Source organism: Solea solea, chromosome 20 (genome assembly GCF_958295425.1).
Source record: "Solea solea chromosome 20, fSolSol10.1, whole genome shotgun sequence".
Lineage (NCBI taxonomy): Eukaryota > Metazoa > Chordata > Actinopteri > Pleuronectiformes > Soleidae > Solea > Solea solea.
In genome coordinates, this window is record NC_081153.1 from 737,501 (window position 1) to 755,999 (window position 18,499).

The 18,499-nt window shown below is 41.9% G+C and overlaps 1 protein-coding gene across 5 annotated transcripts in view; it reads left to right on the forward strand.

The window, feature by feature from the left end:
• pogza (pogo transposable element derived with ZNF domain a) overlaps window positions 1-18,499 on the forward strand; it is a 19,674-nt gene extending 1,175 nt beyond the window's left edge. For 4 of the 5 annotated variants that reach the window (XM_058618879.1, XM_058618877.1, XM_058618878.1 and 1 more), the window contains exons 2-25: window positions 2,716-2,843; window positions 7,920-8,029; window positions 8,119-8,179; window positions 8,300-8,467; window positions 8,537-8,758; window positions 8,872-8,957; window positions 9,479-9,550; window positions 9,620-9,873; window positions 10,997-11,127; window positions 11,531-11,631; window positions 11,705-11,851; window positions 12,763-12,894; window positions 13,075-13,152; window positions 13,256-13,344; window positions 14,302-14,448; window positions 14,542-14,601; window positions 14,723-14,832; window positions 15,552-15,594; window positions 15,973-16,147; window positions 16,226-16,618; window positions 16,924-17,226; window positions 17,300-17,503; window positions 17,585-17,715; window positions 17,806-18,499. In XM_058618879.1, coding sequence (XP_058474862.1) covers window positions 2,723-2,843; window positions 7,920-8,029; window positions 8,119-8,179; window positions 8,300-8,467; window positions 8,537-8,758; window positions 8,872-8,957; window positions 9,479-9,550; window positions 9,620-9,873; window positions 10,997-11,127; window positions 11,531-11,631; window positions 11,705-11,851; window positions 12,763-12,894; window positions 13,075-13,152; window positions 13,256-13,344; window positions 14,302-14,448; window positions 14,542-14,601; window positions 14,723-14,832; window positions 15,552-15,594; window positions 15,973-16,147; window positions 16,226-16,618; window positions 16,924-17,226; window positions 17,300-17,503; window positions 17,585-17,715; window positions 17,806-18,058 — 3,591 coding nt within the window. In that variant the 5' untranslated portion in view covers window positions 2,716-2,722 and the 3' untranslated portion in view covers window positions 18,059-18,499. The remainder of the gene's footprint in view (window positions 1-2,715; window positions 2,844-7,919; window positions 8,030-8,118; window positions 8,180-8,299; window positions 8,468-8,536; window positions 8,759-8,871; window positions 8,958-9,478; window positions 9,551-9,619; window positions 9,874-10,996; window positions 11,128-11,530; window positions 11,632-11,704; window positions 11,852-12,762; window positions 12,895-13,074; window positions 13,153-13,255; window positions 13,345-14,301; window positions 14,449-14,541; window positions 14,602-14,722; window positions 14,833-15,551; window positions 15,595-15,972; window positions 16,148-16,225; window positions 16,619-16,923; window positions 17,227-17,299; window positions 17,504-17,584; window positions 17,716-17,805) is intronic. The other variant, XM_058618880.1, reaches the window with a different exon arrangement.

Sequence of the window (18,499 nt, forward strand, 5' to 3'; positions counted from 1 at the left end):
TGGTAAAAACCTGACTATTAATGATAGAGGTTTGTTTAAAAATAAATCTTTACGGAATACATGTTTACGGAAACAGTTTATGAACTTTGAATATAAATGTTCATAAACACTGTTTCTTAAAACGTGACATACTTGTTAATGGAAACCAGGTCTTAGATGGTCGTTTAAAGTTAAATTCACAGAATCCTGCAGAAACTTTTAATCTGTGTATTGTTTATTTGTATTCTGGTGGTGCACAGCCATGCCACTGGTGCACTTGTGTTACTTTTTGGCTGCATTCAGGTCTTGATGCCAAAAATCTAACATTTTATTTTTGGAGGACCTAAAATGCTGTGTTGGTTCAGTTTGGTACAGTACAGTACAGTTTGGAATGGTAGAGTTATGGGTCAGGCTTGTGTTTCCACTGTACCTGTACTTGGTAGGTGGAGTGTGGGCTGGGTGTGGCTCTTGTCAGTCACTTGTCAACCGCATAGTCTCTGTGTGTGTGTGGGGGGGCGCAACTCCTGGCATAGCTTAGCTGGTCTAGCTCCGCCCTGACTGTACCGTACCATCTTACTCTGGTACATAGATATCTAGATGTTTTACAGCAGAGTGTCGAACGTCCGCATAAGGCGGCCATCTTGCCACAGTCAGCTCGATCACCCATAACATGTGTTGTAGTGGTACATGGACTTTTTAAATAACCATAACTTGCTCAATTTTCTACCGAACGGTTTGGTTTGAAACTACATATTTATGAATAATTATAACCATGGGTTTCAAATAACATTAAACAGAACAGAAAGGTGCAACACACACAAGGGATTTATGTTAAATCAGTATATGGGCTTCTAAAACTCAGGATACAGAATGGCATGAGATATATGTATACATTTATAATAGGAATATTACTAATATAATCCAATAATTTGAATTATTACTTGTTTAAACTACCTTGTGTGTGTATGTATTCATTGCACCTTTCTGTTCTGTTTAATGTTATTTGAAGCCCATGGTTATAATTATTCCATGTACCACTACAACACATGTTATGGGTGAGCGAGCTGACTGTGGCAAGATGGCCGCCCTGTGCGGACGTTCGACTCCATTGGCCAGCAGCGCGGACGAGACATCTAGCCTTTGTATATACAGTATCTATACTCTGGTACCCGAGTGAAGAATGGAACGGTTATGCCTGGTTATTTCTATTCCTAATGGAAACAAATCATTAGGGTCCTCAGGAGGAATGACATCACACAGAGACTGCTGGTATCCTTCTACAGGTGCTCCATAGAATCCATCTTAACATACTGTCTATGTGTGTGGTTTAGCAGCTGCACAGTAGCCCAGAAAAAGGCCTTGCAACGGGTCAGCATAGCACAGAGGATAGTCGGTTGCCCCCTCCCCTCACTGGATGACCTTCACAGTGCTCGCTGTGCTAAAAGAGCACAGACCATTGTAAAAGACACTTTCCATCCGGGTCACTCCTTGTTTGAACTGTTGCCATCAGGCAGGCGATACAGGACAATCAAATCAAGAACAAACAGACTTAAAAACAGTTTCTATCCGACAGCAATAACCGCCCTCAATGCCATAAAAACAATCCTTAACACAACACTATACTGGGGGACTGTGCAATAACAATGACAGAATGAATGGTGGTATGTGTGTTTTCCTGTTGTACGGGAAGGATGTGTTGTCTGTTGATTATTCATTTATTTAATTTTTTTATTTTATTTAATATTTTTATTCATGCACTGACTGTCTGGCACATTTTTTTTAATTTCGTTGTACAGGTTACAATGACAATAAAGGACTATACTATACTATAATATACGTACTGTACTCAATCAAGCTGGACAGTTCCTCGACTAAAGTGACCCATATCTGAAATCTGCAGTTACACTGGTCACCACTAGGGGGGCACAAACCACAGGGGGCGTGGCTACTGACCTGAAAATGGTTAATAGGCTGAAATGGAATTGAACTTGGTGACATAATGAATAGACATGAAACCTCAACATGAGTCCACTGGTGTAAGTCCTCTTCCTCTGCTGCACAGGCTGAAGGACAGTCATGTGACCATAGATAGTGAACACATGTGACATGTATGTAATGTAACATGTATTCATGTATGTATATTCATGTGTACTCTGTAGACACAAATTCAAATTCTGATTCATATATGATTTATTTCCACATCTTATTTGATTTGTGCCAGAGACCAAAAGATCAGAGCGGGTTCACATCTGCACTGTGACATCGTGTAAATGCAGACATTTTAGTGTCTTTTCCCATAAACTAGCATTTAGAGCTGCAACTCATTATTTTCATGATCCATTCATCTTTTGATTATTTATCGTCATTTGGTTGATAAAGAATTGATCGGTCTTTGTCAAACCTGGAAATGATGACGATTAATTTTGTAATGTAATGTAATGTAATGTAATTGATTATTAATGGATTAATAATCAAATGATGGTTGCAGCCCTAGTAGAAATCATGTGAAACATCACTGGAGTGGACAAAGAGGATGAATGTGTGAACTGAAGAGGAAACGCAACATTCCTCCACTTTGATCATTTTACTCACCTTGTAAATCACAATTCATTTAGTAATGGAATAATAATGGATGAATCTAATGATGGTCGCTGCTAAACTTTAAAAAAAAAAATAAATAAACAGATCAAATCTGGATGTGTCCCTTGTCCATGTCCTTGTGTGTCTCCTCTGCAGGTGGACCATGGAGGTGCAGTGTGACGCAGGTGGGGACACTGACCTGACCATGGAGTGTGATGAAGATGAGACTTCATCACTGCTGTCGTCTTCATCACTGCAGGCTGATGAAAAGAAAGAGGATGAAGGTAAAGAGTGGATTTATCTGTAATTGATAATACTGTTCGAATCGTTCTTGTGTGTCTGAAAATGTTTGCAATATAATTTACTGGTATAATTTACCAGTTAAATTGAGAGAAGGAATAACCCTAACTAATCATTAATTGGATAAAAAGGAAAAAAAACACACACTCACTCTCTCTCTCTCTCTCTCTCTCAACAAAAGGGAAATGCAATTAATATATATTTGACCAGATATTGCTTAAGTTTCTGTTATGAAGAAATGAAAGATTCGCATTAAACTGTCTCTGAAGAATTGCATAAAAACTCCACGTCGGTTATTCACCGGTATTTTGCTAATTATCGTCAAATGTATCTGCCTTTTTTGGCAAATTTTTGACAGACAAACGTACAATTTCAGGTCAATTTAAAAACAAACTTAATGGACAGAAATACCCTCTGTTTTCTCCAGTGTTTTTTTTTTTTTTAAAAACAATTTCTTTATTGATTTTAAGCATAGTCAGATATGCAGTTTACAAATGTACATTTTTCAATACAATATAAAGAAAAGAACAAACGCTTAATGTAACCCCTCCCCCACCCCCAACTATCCCTTGCTCTCTCTAAAAAGTCTCTTGCATTTAAAGTCCTTTAAAATGTTAGACTATTTCAAGACAATGGTACCTCAAAGAAAATCCAAATCAAAGATACATACATATGTTGTGCCTATCCAAACATATATATCTACAGTCACACATATGTACATACACAAACCATACGTTACATAATTCCATATCTTGCTCTCATCAACTCCTGGGGTTTACCACCATACTTCTTCATGTATATATCTTAACCTGAGTTGTCCTCCTGTAGAAGCGCTCCAGTGTCTCTATGATTCATGAAATCTTTATACGGTCTCCATATTCTCTCAGACATCCAACTTATTTTTCACAATGTATGTTATCCTCTCCATTGACATATATTCTGCCATAAAATTAATCCAAGCACCTATTGTAGGGGCCGAGGGTTTCTTCCAATTGAGAGCTAGAGTTGCACGATACCCACGGTACCCACGGTACCCAGCGGTGCCAAATCGTAATGGTTCCTACTATACTAGAAATTCTACACGACGGTACTACCGTGGATTACTATACTACCGGTGCCAGTTTTTGCTACATTGCGGCTGTCTCTACTCTCCTCCTGGCTTTTCACTGCATGTTACTCCCTTGTAAACAAACCCACATTGTAACTACTGCAACCGAACGACACAGCTGCTGAATGATTGGCTGTTTGCTTGTTACTGGTGACGTTCGGGGATATGATAGGCTGTTTCCGCACGCTGGGTCCGCCCGCCTGTTAGCTGATTGGCTGTTTGTGTGTTTCTGCCGGCAAGAACGAGCTCCATGAAGACAGCTCCGCTTCGATAGAAATTCGTTTCAAAACAGTTCTGTCTCGCCCAGACGCGCGCACGTCTTACAGTCACAAACACGAGACAACACACTCACCATGGCAGAAGCACCGGGCCCGAGCGGCGAGTCTGCCACGGCAGCGCCGTCAGTGGCACCGCTAACTTTGCTCAAATAAAACAAACTCCAAAAGTCGCATTTGGAACTATTTTGGCTTTAAACGAGGCACAGACGGTAAAGCAATAGACGATGGCCGTCCACTGTGCAGGCGCTGCCACCAAGCTATAGGAGCCGAAGGAGGGAACACGCCCAACCTCATAAAACACCTGCGGCGTCGTCGCCCACATTAATATGTCGAATACCAGGTTAGTATTGGCTAATATTAGGCTATATGCTCCGTGTACAGGCTAAGGAATGAAGAGTTTGAGGATGTCAAAGTATAAAGCACATAGAAAAGGCATAAAAATATAGTTTTCACAGGATATCAGTTCTTGTTTATTGTATTTTGTTCTCTATGGTTTATTATGTTGGAAAAGAAGCATTATTGTCAAATAGATTTTTTAAAAAGACACTGGATTTGTTATCCTAAGTTGATTATTTATATTAGTTAAACATAAATTAATGTGCAAAGGAAACTGAATGATTATAAATATATATATATATATATATGTTATATTTTTATCATGCACCAAACAACATTATAAGTAATTAATAAGTATTTATAACTTGTACAAATACATTGCAGTTCATAAAAATAATAATAATCAAAAAAGGCCGCAGTATCGTGATACTACCCAGAACGGTGATACTTTGTCTGGTATTGTATCGTGGGTTACTCATTTTGGTATCGTGACAACTCTATTGAGAGCTATTAATCGTTTTGCCTGTAGTATAGCAAAGTCAATAAATTTATATTCTCTGGTTCTTAATTTCATATTTGCCGGGTATAGATGTAACGGTATCATTTTTGAGTCTACTGGGATATTTATAGACAAAATGGTCATTATTTTATTAACCACTTTATTAACCAGAATGCATTTTTTTTTTGCATTCCCATATACAGTGTATGAATGTTCCTTGATTTTCTTTACATTTAAAACACATGTCCAGTATGTTACTGTTATATTTATGCAATTTCACTGGGGTGATGTTGGTCCTCATTTTTCACAATGTATGTTATCCTCTCCATTGACAAATATTGTGCCATAATATTAATCCAAGCACCTATTGTAGGGGCTGAGGTTTTCTTCCAATTGAGAGCTATTAATCGTTTTGCCTGTAGTATAGCAAAGTCAATACATTTATATTCTCTGGTTCTTAATTTCATATTTTCCGGGTATAGATGTAACAGTATAATTTTTGAGTCTACTGGGATATTTATATTTTTATTTTTATTTTTATTTTTATTTATATTTATTTTATTTATTTTATTTATTTTATTTATTTTATTTATATGTATGAATGTTCCTTGATTTTATTTACATTTAAAACACATGTCCAGTATGTTACTGTTATATTAATGCAATTTCACTGGGGTGTTATACTGAAGAAGCTTTAAATATGTGCTGGCTGTTTTTGTTTGAGCCTCCTTACAGACTTTGTTCCACTCGTCGTTTGAACTGTCAACTTGAAGGTCTAACCCCCATGTGTCAAGTTTTGATATTGCTGATTGGCCAGAACCAGACACAAGCCAGTTGTATATTAATGAGATCAATCTGTTGCTTCTACAATTTTTGATCATAATTTCTTCTAACGACGATAAAATCGGGATTATTATTGACTGATTCTGTGAAGAAGAAATAAAGCTCCTTAGTTGTAAATATTTAAAGAAACGCTTCATGGAATATTAAACATTAATGATAAGTCCTCAAATGACATTGAAACTCCTTCTTTATAAAGGTCAGACATTTTATTCGGTCCTTTTTTTGCCCAAATCTGGAATCCAGCATCTAGTGGTGCCTGGTTTAAACGCATTATTGCCCCGTATTGGGCTAAATTGTGACAAAGAATTAGATATTATCATATATTTTCTTACTTCATACCATATGTTAACCATATTAAGCACTATAGGATGAGTGGTGTGAGTTCGTAAATGTTTTAAACTGGCTGAGTAAAGATACAGGTTTAATGGTAACTGGAGGGCTGTTCTTTGAAGGCGTTAGTGTAAAGTGCTCTCATACTTATACAGTTTTCTCTCTGCTAATGTTGTTCTGCTGCCATTTTTTCAAACACTTCCTCTAGAATCACATGAATCACTAGAATTGAGAAGTGCAGAACAAATGTTAAATTTAAAGCGAAGCACTCTGTATCTCTGTGTTACGTCAGAAAAACCTGAAATCAGTTTTTAAAAAGTCACGTCTATTTACAGTCTATTTTACAGTGCATTTGCATTACATTTACAGTACATTTACAGTGTATTTTACAGTGCATTTACAGTATATTTACAGTGCATTAGGGCTGCCAGGATTAGTCGACTAGTCACAATTACGTTGACTATCAAATTATTCGGCGAAAAAGGGGACATATTATGCAAAATCAACTTTTTAATCATTTTAATACTTATATTTGGGACTCTGGAGGCCCTACCAGTTGCCGAAGTGTGAAAAAAGAAGACTCAGTCATGTTTTCGTGGTCCCCCTTAGTGTAAGTATAGGCGATAAAACATGCGATGTTGAATTCCCTGCACATTTCACCGCGAATGTTGCCACCCCACCAGGAAGTTTATTTCGAGAGCTCCACCTTAGCTCCACCTTGTCCCTATAAAATGCGAGAGTGCAGGCAAGGGAGGAAGAGCGGTATTATGTCAACACGGAGGGACAAGTGTGCTGTTTGTGGTTTGTAAGGCCAGAGTTGTGCCTTCATTTTATTTAGTTTATCACATAAAAAAATGTCAGAAATGCTGCTACAAGCTTGCAAAGTTCATTATAAGTTGAATGAACTATCATCTTAATTGTCTTTATTTTTAGTTAGCACATACCTTAAACACTTATACAATGATGGTTGTATAAGTGCAGCTGCACGCTGGTGCGATAAGCTGCAATTTACGTATGATCCCATTAGTCGACTCATTGCAAAAATAATCAGTGACTAGTCGATTATTGAAATAGTTGTTTGTGGCAGCCGTGCAGTATATTTACAGTGTGTTTACAGTATATGTACAGTGCAATTACAGTATATTTACAGTTCATTTACAGTATATTTACAACATATTTACAGTTCATTTACAACGTATTTACAGTTCATTTACAGCATATTTACAGTGTATTGTGACAGTCCAGAGAAAAAACCTGTGTGCAGTTTCATATCCACATATATCTCCTATATCAGGATATAGAGTCAAATGATATACAAAAGTATAGATAGAGATTTTTCCTATCATCCAGCCCTACACAGGATTTTACTTGACTTTTTTCCATAAAATGTTGATGAGTTTAATGTTTGGACATGAATGAACAGTCATGTGTTGGTATGTGATTGTGACTGTGTGAAAACTGTGATCACATAGATTCACCTCATGCATTTACACGTTCTATTAACATACGTCAAGATCTGATCTCTATCCCATCACGGTCATCCCCTCCTTATGTCACCTCCCCCTCTTCTTCTGTAAAGATTACGCCCTGTGTGTCGCCATGGCAACAACAACAACAATAATGTTACCCGCATGTGACGTCACACTGTGAGTCTGTGTCTCAACAGGTCTGAAGGTCAGGGTCAGGTCACTAGAGGAGGAGATGGACCAATCACAGACCAGAATCATCTCCATCCCAAAGCAGCTAATGAAGAACTGCAGCACCCCCACACTGACGGTGACAGAACTACTTTGACATGTGACTATTTCACTATATACTGCTGCTCATCTTTAATCATTAATAATTGTGTGTGTGTGTGTGTTCAGGCCTCAGCTGTTCCTCTGGGCTTCAGGTTGAACGGTCAGCTGGTCCCTCTGCTGCCTGGAGGTCAGTATACATGAGCTGATCACTCATCTCCTCTCATTCTCGTCATCCTGGGTCCTTGTTGTTGCTTCTGAGGCTGCAGTTTAATATAAACTGTAGAAAATCTCTGTGTTGATCCTGCAGGTGGCGCTGCAGAGTTGAAGCTGTGCTCTCAACCCAGAGGTTCAGTCAGTGGCTTTACTGTCACTGTGACAGGAAGTCACCACATCAACAACACCACAGCTCCGCCCACTGCTGACACTCACTGTCCAGAACCTGAGGCTCAGGCTGACTCCACCCCCATCATCACAGGTACCCACCCCCTCCACTGATGCAGTTAAATGTCCTGACAGCAAGGTAACGTGTGTGTGTGTGTTGCAGGTGTGATCTCTGGTGAAGAAGCTCAGAAGGTTCTCAATCAACATAACCTCAACTTTAAATTCACCCTGCCTCTCGCCAACCAGAAGACCCTGAAGACCCCGCCTCACATACAACATGCCCCGCCCACCATAACACAGCTCACTCCCCCAGCTGCATGGAGGACCCTGGCTCCTCCCACCAGCAGCAACCGAACTGCAACTTCTCACAAACTGCAACACAAAGGTTTGAAGCAGAGACAGAGATTTACTGAGCTGCTCCTGTGGTCACATGACTCACTGTGTGTGTGTGTGTGTGTGTGTGTGTGTGTGTGTGTGTGTGTGTGTGTGTGTCCTCAGGTCAGCAGGAACATGTGTCTCCTCCAAACTGTCTCAACTGTGCGTCACACTACAAGTTCATCAAGCAGCTGCGAGGATTCATGTGTGTAAGTTTGTGGGGTGTTCAGGATACAGCTGTCATCGGGCCTTTACATTAAGTTACATTTTGATTGACAGCTTTTTAAGCAGCAGTAAGGGGTTCAGGGACCAGAAGCAGCAGTAAGGCGTTCAGGGACCAGAAGCAGCAGTGAGGTGTTCAGGGACCAGAAGCAGCAGTGAGGTGTTCAGGGACCAGAAGCAGCAGCAGTGAGGGGTTCAGAGACTAGAAGCAGCAGTGAGGCGTTCAGGGACCAGAAGCAGCAGTAAGGCGTTCAGGGACCAGAAGCAGCAGTGAGGTGTTCAGGGACCAGAAGCAGCAGCAGTGAGGGGTTCAGAGACTAGAAGCAGCAGTGAGGCGTTCAGGGACCAGAAGCAGCAGTGAGGCGTTCAGAGACTATAAGCAGCAGTGAGGCGTTCAAAGACTATAGGTGGCAGTGAGGCCTTCAGTGACTTGTTTTGTCAGGGAGTAAAACTCCAGTGTTTTGTGTTTTCAAAAAAAAATAGTTTCTTTTCCTCCTTTCTGCTTCAGCTGTGCAGTCCTGGCATCGCTCAGAGTTTGGAGAACCTGAAGAAGAAGAGGAGGAGCAGAGAAGAGAAGATGGTGAGTCTGCTGGTCTGTAAACTACTTCCTGTTTGTCTCCTGCTGTCTAAAGTTGTGTTTGCTCTTCAGACGCTTCAGAGGTCGTCTGATGATGTCCTGTCAGACCCTGATAGCCCTGTCCCTGAGCCCGCCTACAGCCCCCTGCGGGAGTGCATGGCTCCTCCCCCTGGCTCCCCTCAGGGTAAACTGGTGATGCTGGTAGAGGATTTCTTCTATGGCTCTGCCCTTGGACAAAGCCCCGCCCACACCAACAGGCTGGGTCCACAGTCCAGAGAAGATTTCTGCTGTGTTTTCTGTCCCACGACAATACGCAACAACATCGAGTGAGAGACTATTGTACTTTACTACATCTTTATCACATCTTTACAACCTTATCACATCTTTACTACCTTTATTACATCTTTTCTTCCTTAATCACATCTTTACTACCTTATCACATCTTTACTACTTTTATCACATCTTTTCTTCCTTAATCACATCTTTACTACCTTATCACATCTTTACTACTTTTATCACATCTTTTCTTCCTTAATCACATCTTTACTACCTTATCACATCTTTACTACCTTTATTACATTTTTATCACACCTTTACTACCTTTATCACATCTTTAACACATCTATACTACCTTTATCACATCTTTACTACCTTTATCACATCTGTATCACACCTCTACTACCTTTATCACATCTTTGCTACCTTTATCACATCTTTGACATATCTACTACCTTTATTACATATTTATCAAATCTTTACTAATGTTATCACATCTTTATCACATCTCTACTACCTTTATTACATCTTTACCTTTATCACATCTTTATGACTTTTTTACTACCTTTACTACATCTTTATCACATCTTTACTACCCTTATTAAATCTTTATCACATCTTTGCTACCTTAATCAAATCTTTACTACCTTTATCACATACACTCTTCTCCCCATCTTCCTCTCTTCTCTATCTCCTCCTCTTCTCTTCATCTTCTCTTTTCTTCTCTTCTCTTTTCTCCCCTCCTCTCTGCACTGCATGCTCAAAATTGAGTTCACTTATTACAAATTGATCTCTTATTTAGAAGAATTTGTTTCTATTTGAGGATATGGAAATGTTTTGTGTTCAGTAGTACAGCAATCACTGGTCTTCCATATTTTAATTATGGCATGCTATTTTATTTGATTTAGTTTTTTCTTTTGTTATTTGTGCATAAAAAAATCTTGTAATTCATTTGGTTGTTAAAGGGGACAAAGGTCTCTTCTCTTGTCTTCTCTCCTCTCTTTTTCTCTTCCTCCTCTCGTTCGCTTGTTATTTACTCTTTTCGTTTTTCACAATCATGTGATGTTTTACTGTGGAACATTTTCTGTTAAAAATACTTTAAAGCTTTTTTTTGAAGAAAGTGTTTTTTGATGTAAATGTTTATTTGCAGCATCTTTGTTTGTTTGTTGTCAGGTTTATGAGTCACACACTGCAACACGACGCTGCCATCAAACCTTCATGTCCTCACTGTTACCGTCGCTTTCTCTCCCCATTCAAACTGCAGTGCCACCTTGAGGGCGACCACAGCCGGTGCATGTCCTCAGGTGTGTAACTGACACGCGCACACACACACACACACACACATGCAGATGTTTACAAGCATGTAGCTGAAAAAAGATGTTGGGGTTGGAGGTTCTGTGGAGAAATAAACATTTTATGAAAGAGTGACTCTGGTGCACTCAATCTCTGGAGGATCCCTGGAGTATCCCTGGAGGATCCCTGGAGTATCCCTGGAGGATCTCTGGAGGATCTATATGTAAATACAAATGTATAAAGAGGTTTTTTTGTGTGTCTGGAGATCTTGAGTGGAAACAGCAGGACAATCCACATATTCCTGTATGTTCAAGGGAGTACTGGTTGTGTTGAGTCATGTTAGCAATAAAATGCAGCATCAGATCGGATCAGTTAGGTCAGCTATGATGCCATCACTGTTTTTTTTTTTTACAGCCACATGTCGGATCTGTGAGCGCAACTTTGGCTCTGAGCCTCGTTTCCTGTTGCACATGAAGAGGGTGCACAAACCAGGAGAGATGCCGTACGTGTGCCAGGTGAGAAGCCGCTCACATGTTCACCTGTTCACACTGTGTGTGTGAAGACTGACCCCGTGCACCTGTGCTGCAGGTGTGTGACTTCAGGTCTTCCTTCTACTCGGACGTCTGGTCGCACTTTGAGGACGTTCATGCTGACACCAAGTATCTGCTGTGTCACTACTGTCTAATGGTGCTGGTGGATGAGAGCAACTACCAGCATCATGTAACCCAACACCAGGTACACACACACACACACACACACACACACACACACACACACACACACACACACACACACACACACACACACACACACACACCAGCCGGAGCCTCAGGTTTTGGATGGTGAGTGACGGCAGTGGGCAGAGCTATGCACAGCTTCAACTCTGTAGCACCACCTGCAAGATCAACGCAGATATTTTCTACAGTTTCTATTAAACTGCAGCCTCAGAATTTATAATATCTAACATGATCACGTCTTTATCTCACTGAAAGTTGTCCAGAGAGAAAAGCAGTGATTTTAACAGGAGCTGCTGCTCCTCTGCTGCCTCGTGTGGTCACTTTGTGTCACTGAGGTCAATCTGAACAATGGATTTCAAACAGTGACATGAAAAAAGAAGACATTTGAACTTAGTGATGGAGGCAGCAGTGGATCAACAACTCCTGAAAATCACTGCTGTTCTCTGTGAGCTTAGGTGTGGCAGAGTTTTAACATTCTCCTTCTCTTGGCACCATGGTTATTTCTTTTTTGTTCATGGTATGTTTATTGTGAGTTTTTTCTTTACACATACACATTAGGAGATAACAGTAAAGGGCCACGAGGAAAATGAACAAGAACGACAACAGCACATATATACATACAGAGTACCATGATGTTGTCGATGGGTCAATATTGACAGTCTGGACTTAGTCCAGTATACACGATGTAGAAGCTTGCATTGAATAAGCCCATGTCTGATACAAACAGAAGATGAATGGACACGCAATAGAATAGATTCCCATGTCTTCATCATGTCCTTACCATGTCCTCATCGTGTCCTCATCATGTCTTCATCATGTCCTCACCATGTCTTCATCGTGTCCTTCATGTCTCAGTGAAACAACAGTGATTAAACAGTGCTGATGTCTTGTGTGTCTTCTTGTTTTCAGAAGAAATACATGTTTGACTGTGACAAGTGTCGCCTTCACTTCCTGTACGCACAACAACGTAACAAACACCAAGAGCTGCACAAGACCTACATCAAACCTGCTCAGCTCACTGGACTCACACCTGGAACCAAGGTGTGTGTGTGTGTGTGTGTGTGTGTGTGTGTGTGTGTGTGTGTGTGTGTGTGTGTGTGTGTGTGTGTGTGTGTGTGTGTGTGTGTGTGTGTGTGTGTGTGTGTGTGTGTGTGTGTGGTCAGTGTTTGGTCAGTGTGTGTGCGTGGTCAGTGTGTGTTACTGTGCTTGTGTGTGTCTCAGGTCACAGTGAGGACTTACTCTGTGGTGGAAGGAGCTGAAAATGATGATGAGGTGGTGAAGAAAGTCGTTCCATGCAAGGTAAGTGTGTTTACACGTGGGCGGGGCTAACCTGTCCAAAAAATAATGTGGTTAAAGGTAAAGAGATGATGTGAAATGGTCAGTCATCAGATTCTTGTTCCAGGTCATAAAAGTCGACTCGCCACCACCTGCACAGGAAGTGACAAAGAGGAAAAAAGTGGAGAGCCTGGGCCCCCTGCTGTCCGGCCTCAGGTACAGCAACCATCACATGACCCACTTTTTTCAAAATAAAAGCCTGAGCGTCTCTGGATCCATGCCAAAACACAACAAGGGTTCTAAATTAACACCCGCCAAATGTGGGTTAAAAATCACCTCTTTGATAGTTTCTGCCAGAAACTATTAAAGAGATTGAGATTGAGATTGTGCATGATGAACAATGCGTGTGAAACGAAAAAAAAAGAAAGTTCAATGCCAAATGGCTGACGGGTCGTGAATGGCTTGTGTTTGATCACAAAAATGACGTCATGTTTTGTAACAGCTGCCGCATGAACGCAAAAGAAAAAAACAAAACAAAACAAACAATTTCGTGGTGGGAACTAATCATTTTAAAGTTGAGGCTGTAAAGGACCATGAGAGTGCCCTGAGTCATCAGGAGAGTCTAAGGATTAAATCTGCCAAAACAGTTCGTATTGAAGAGAGCCTTTCTTTATTAAAAACGTTGAGTAGCCTAAGTGAATTAATGTTAACGTTACTATTTACATGTTTCAGAATCAGTGCATTTAATATGATACAGAGTGACATACATGCTTCCACAGACGGAACTTTACAAAAAGATAATACTATGATATGATAATTAATTTCAGAGTGGACAGGAAGAAGGGCTTGAAGATAGGAGAGACATACACAAATGAATACCAGGCAAAAGATGTGGTAGAGCTCTGAAAATATCAAAATGAAAAATAAAGGATTTTTGTTGTTGTATGCATGTACTGTATGTGTATGTATTGTATTTGGATTGTGTTAATAAAATCCAAAGTGTAAAAATAATTCATTCAGCGGCACTCATCTCTTTTATCTTATCTCTCTTATTTTCACTGAAAAAAATTTGGCTGGTGATCAAAAAAGTTAATTTAGAACCCTGAACACAACCCCATGTTTTCAAAATAAAAGTCTGTGGTTTTCTCATTATTTGCTTCTTTTCTCTCTCAGTGAGGAGGCTGGTGTCTCTCCTCTCCTCTGTGTCGAGTGTCTCTCGACCGTGCGTGACGTCAGGAATCATTTTCCGTCTTTGGTTCATTGTTCTCTCTGCAGGTTCATCACCTGCTGCTCCACCTCCTACGCCAACCACATGATCAAGTATGTCTGCTCCTCATCCGTCATGTCTTCACACTGATTTCAACACATTTAAAGGTGGTGACAGCGTCTTTGTTTGTGTCCATGTTTCCACAGTAATCATGTGACCTTCAGTGAAAACCAACCGTACCAGAGCATCTTCCTGACCAACCCTCGGTAAACGGCTGTTACTGCTGCTGTGTCATTAATGTTGGTGAATGACGTGACTTTACCTGTGTGTGTGTGTGTGTGTGTGTGTGTGTGTGTGTGTGTGTGTGTGTGTGTGTGTGTGTGTCAGGTCGTCACACAGGTTGGAGTGTGTGTCGTGTAAACTCAGCACCTACAAAGGAGACGTGATGGCCAATCACCTGACAGAGAGACCTGAGCATCACTGCAGAGTTCACACAGGTAACACACACACACATATATATTCATGTACGACGGAATATTAGGGCCACATTGAGGGAAAAAAACATTTACAGACTTCCAAGAATAAAGTCTTAATTTATGAGATTAAAATCGAGAGAATAAAGTCTTAATTTACAAGATTAAAATTGAGAGAATAAAGTCTTAATTTACGAGATTAAAATCAAGAGAATAAAGTCTTAATTTACAATATTAAAATGGAGAGAATAAAGTCTTAATTCCCCTCCTGAAAAACAGCCATTTACTTTTCTGATACTTCTGACTGTTGATGCTGATGTGCAAAAAGTATCTCCTTGTTTGTGAAACTATAGTAAAATTCCACCAAATACTCCACAGCCCTCATTTTAACAACTCTCCTCTTCTAAAACAACAAGGTTAGAATATTACCGCTTTATTCTGGTAAATTTACGACTTTAATCTTGTAGAATTACGACTTTATTCTTGTAAATGTACGACTTTAATCTCGTAAATGTACAACTTTATTCTCGTAAATTTATGATTATTCTGGAAGTCTGAAACATTTTTTTCTCAATGTGGCCCTAAAAGTCTGTGGTATGTATGATGTTAAATGTATATAATTATAGAACAAAAGTGACAAGTAAATATAACAGTTGTTCTTGACATAAAAGTTTTAGATAAACATTGGCCAGCAGGGGGCAGCAGAGGAGCACAGATTTCAGAACAATGTAACTGTATTTCAGATTGGAGTATTTACAGAGAACAGCACACACACACCTGTGACAGGTAAACACACACACACACCCGTGCGAGGTTAACACACACATACACCCCTGTGACAGGTAAACACACACACACACACACACTTGTGACAGGTAAACACAAACACACCTGTGACAGGTAAACACACACACACACACACACCTGTGACAGGTAAACACACACACACACCTGTGACAGGTAAACACACACACACCTGTAACAGGTAAACACACACACACACACACACACACAGACACACGTGACAGATAAAACACACACACCTGTGACAGGTCACACACACACAGACACACACCTGTGACACATCCCCTCCCTCCATCACTTCCTGTGTAATTATGAAACAACAAAGTGATGTGTCTGACACCTGTGGCCCCGCCCTCTCAGTGTGACATCAGCAGGTGATCTAGGACACAGCGGCTTCGTCCCCATCCACTTGATGTCCTCCAGTAAGATGACGTCCACACAGCTGTCAGTCAAACCCCTCCCCTCCCCCTCCCCCCTCTGCTCTGAGCCGGCAATGACCATCATCATTGTAGGGCCACGCCCACAATCTGATCAGGTGAGGAGGACGTTGCTGCTGCTGATTCTTCTGTGTGCTCGTCAGTGTAACGTGTCTCCTCTGTGTTTTGTGTCTCAGATGTTGGCGTCCTCTCTGTCTGTCTCTCAGCTGGCAGCTGTTCTGTCCTCACTGTGTCACGGCGTCGCTCAGGCGTCGCACCGCTGTCAGACGGCGTCCGAGGCGATCCTGTCCTGGACCGAGCAGCAGGAGCGCGGGCTGAGGAGCAGGAATTGGCACTGGAAGACGGCGCGGTCGGTCAGCTGGTTGCTGAGGCAGCGAGAGCTGCAGCTCGCCGTCAGTGAAGACGTGCTCCTGCAGGTCGCCACAACGTTCCTGGGACAGGACAGTCAGCTGACGGAGCGCTACAGGTGGTCAGTGGACTTCATGCTGAGACACGACAGCAGCTGCCTCACACTGCCAATGGACATCAGAGACAAATGCCACATGTTCGTACAGCCCCTGCACGACCAGGTGAGTGTCAGGCCCCTCCTTTTCTACACGTACAGGCCCCACCTCCTTTAGAGACATAGTCAGAGCAAGGTGACAAGCAAGCAAGGACCAAGGTGAGCAGTGACGTTGTAGTCGTCCTCATTTCCTGTTATTTAGCTTCTTATAAAAGCTGTTTGAGGACGTCCTACTCTGTTGCCAGGCAACACCAATAACGTCCCATGTTGTGCCTCCGTGGTCTGTGAGGCTGATTAGGAAGGCGGAGCCTGAATTCAGTCCCGGTAAAAGGAGGGAATCAAACCCCTGCTAACACTGTGACTGTGCTGCAGCTCCGCAGCACGCGTCTCCTGCCTCGCTCCATTGGCTGCATGGACGAGTTCTCCATCTTCATTGGTCACAAAGCCTTGGAGGACCAGAACCCCACTGCCTTCCAGCTGTTTGCGTCTCCTGAGGTTGAACCTCTGCTCGATGTCTTCCTGTCCGCTCTGTCCGACGGAACGCTGCTCACGCCGCTGCTGTTCTTCAGAAGGATGCCGTCACATGTCCCTGAAGGTTTCCCCAGCAACGTTCTGTTGGAGGCTCGGCAGGACGGGTTCTCCGACCAGGAACGCCTGAACATCTGGATCAACAAGGTCAGGACTTCACAATTCCCTCTCACTCTGAGCTTTGAACTGTGGTCACATGACACCTCTCCTGTCTGTAAAGGTGTGGCGCCCCTGTATGGAGGTCTCTGGCCATAGCAGGGAGTCTGTCCTCCTGGTGGACAGTCATCGAGGTCACCTGACCAGTCAGTTCAAGGACGACCTGTCCTCCATCTCCACTGACGTCATGGTCATCCCACCAGGGTGCAGCTGCCGTCTGCAGCCGCTCCACATCTGCGTGACGCCCGTCCTGCAAGACTTCCTGCAGGTACGTCCACATGTCCTCCCCTGTCCTCAGTTGTCCTCACCTGTCCTTAGTTGTCCTCACCTTTCCTCACCTGTCCTCCAGGCTCGCTGGACTCAGCTGGTGTATCAGGGTGGACTGGACGGTCTGGGTCTGGATCACCTGGCTCTGATGTTCACCTGCTGGCTCAGTGAACTTTGTTCCACTCTCAACTCACAGACTGGCGTCCTGCACAGGTCAAATCAGACTTTTAATTTGAAAAGGTCACTTGTGTTTCTTCTTCTGTGGTGTTAATGTGTTTCTCTGTTGCTGTGGAAACTCCTCAGGTCATTCAGCTCAGTGTTGGATCCGCAGGTGAAGGACTGTGTAGAGGCAGCGACGATGATCAGAGACCTTAAAGAAGCTCTGATCCAGACTCTGGAGACACCAGAACCTCAACCTGAACCTGAACATGAACATGAACCTGAACCTGAACCTGAACATGAACCTGAAGGTCCAGGTCTAGGTCTGCTGCAGACGAAGGAAACGGTAGTTATAGAACAGCCAGGAGGCAGAGCATCACTCAGGTGTGTCAGCTGACCACAGAACAGTGAGCAGTGACCCTGAACTGCTCACATGATCAATGTCAGTGATCAGGTGATCAGACTCTGACCACACCTCGTCAGCTCTGATTGTTCCAAATCAGTAAATTATGAACAGATGTTTTCTGCCTGAACATGAATTTACTGACTGTACTAACACTAGCCCTGGAACATGAATTTACTGACTGTACTAACACTAGCCCTGGAACATGAATTTACTGACTGTACTAACACTAGCCCTGGAACATGAATTTACTGACTGTACTAACACTAGCCCTGGAACATGAATTTACTGACTGTACTAACACTAGCCCTGGAACATGAATTTACTGACTGTACTAACACTAGCCCTGGAACATGAATTTACTGACTGTACTAACACTAGCCCTGGAACATGAATTTACTGGTACTGTAGTAAAATAAAAAAACAACATTCAGA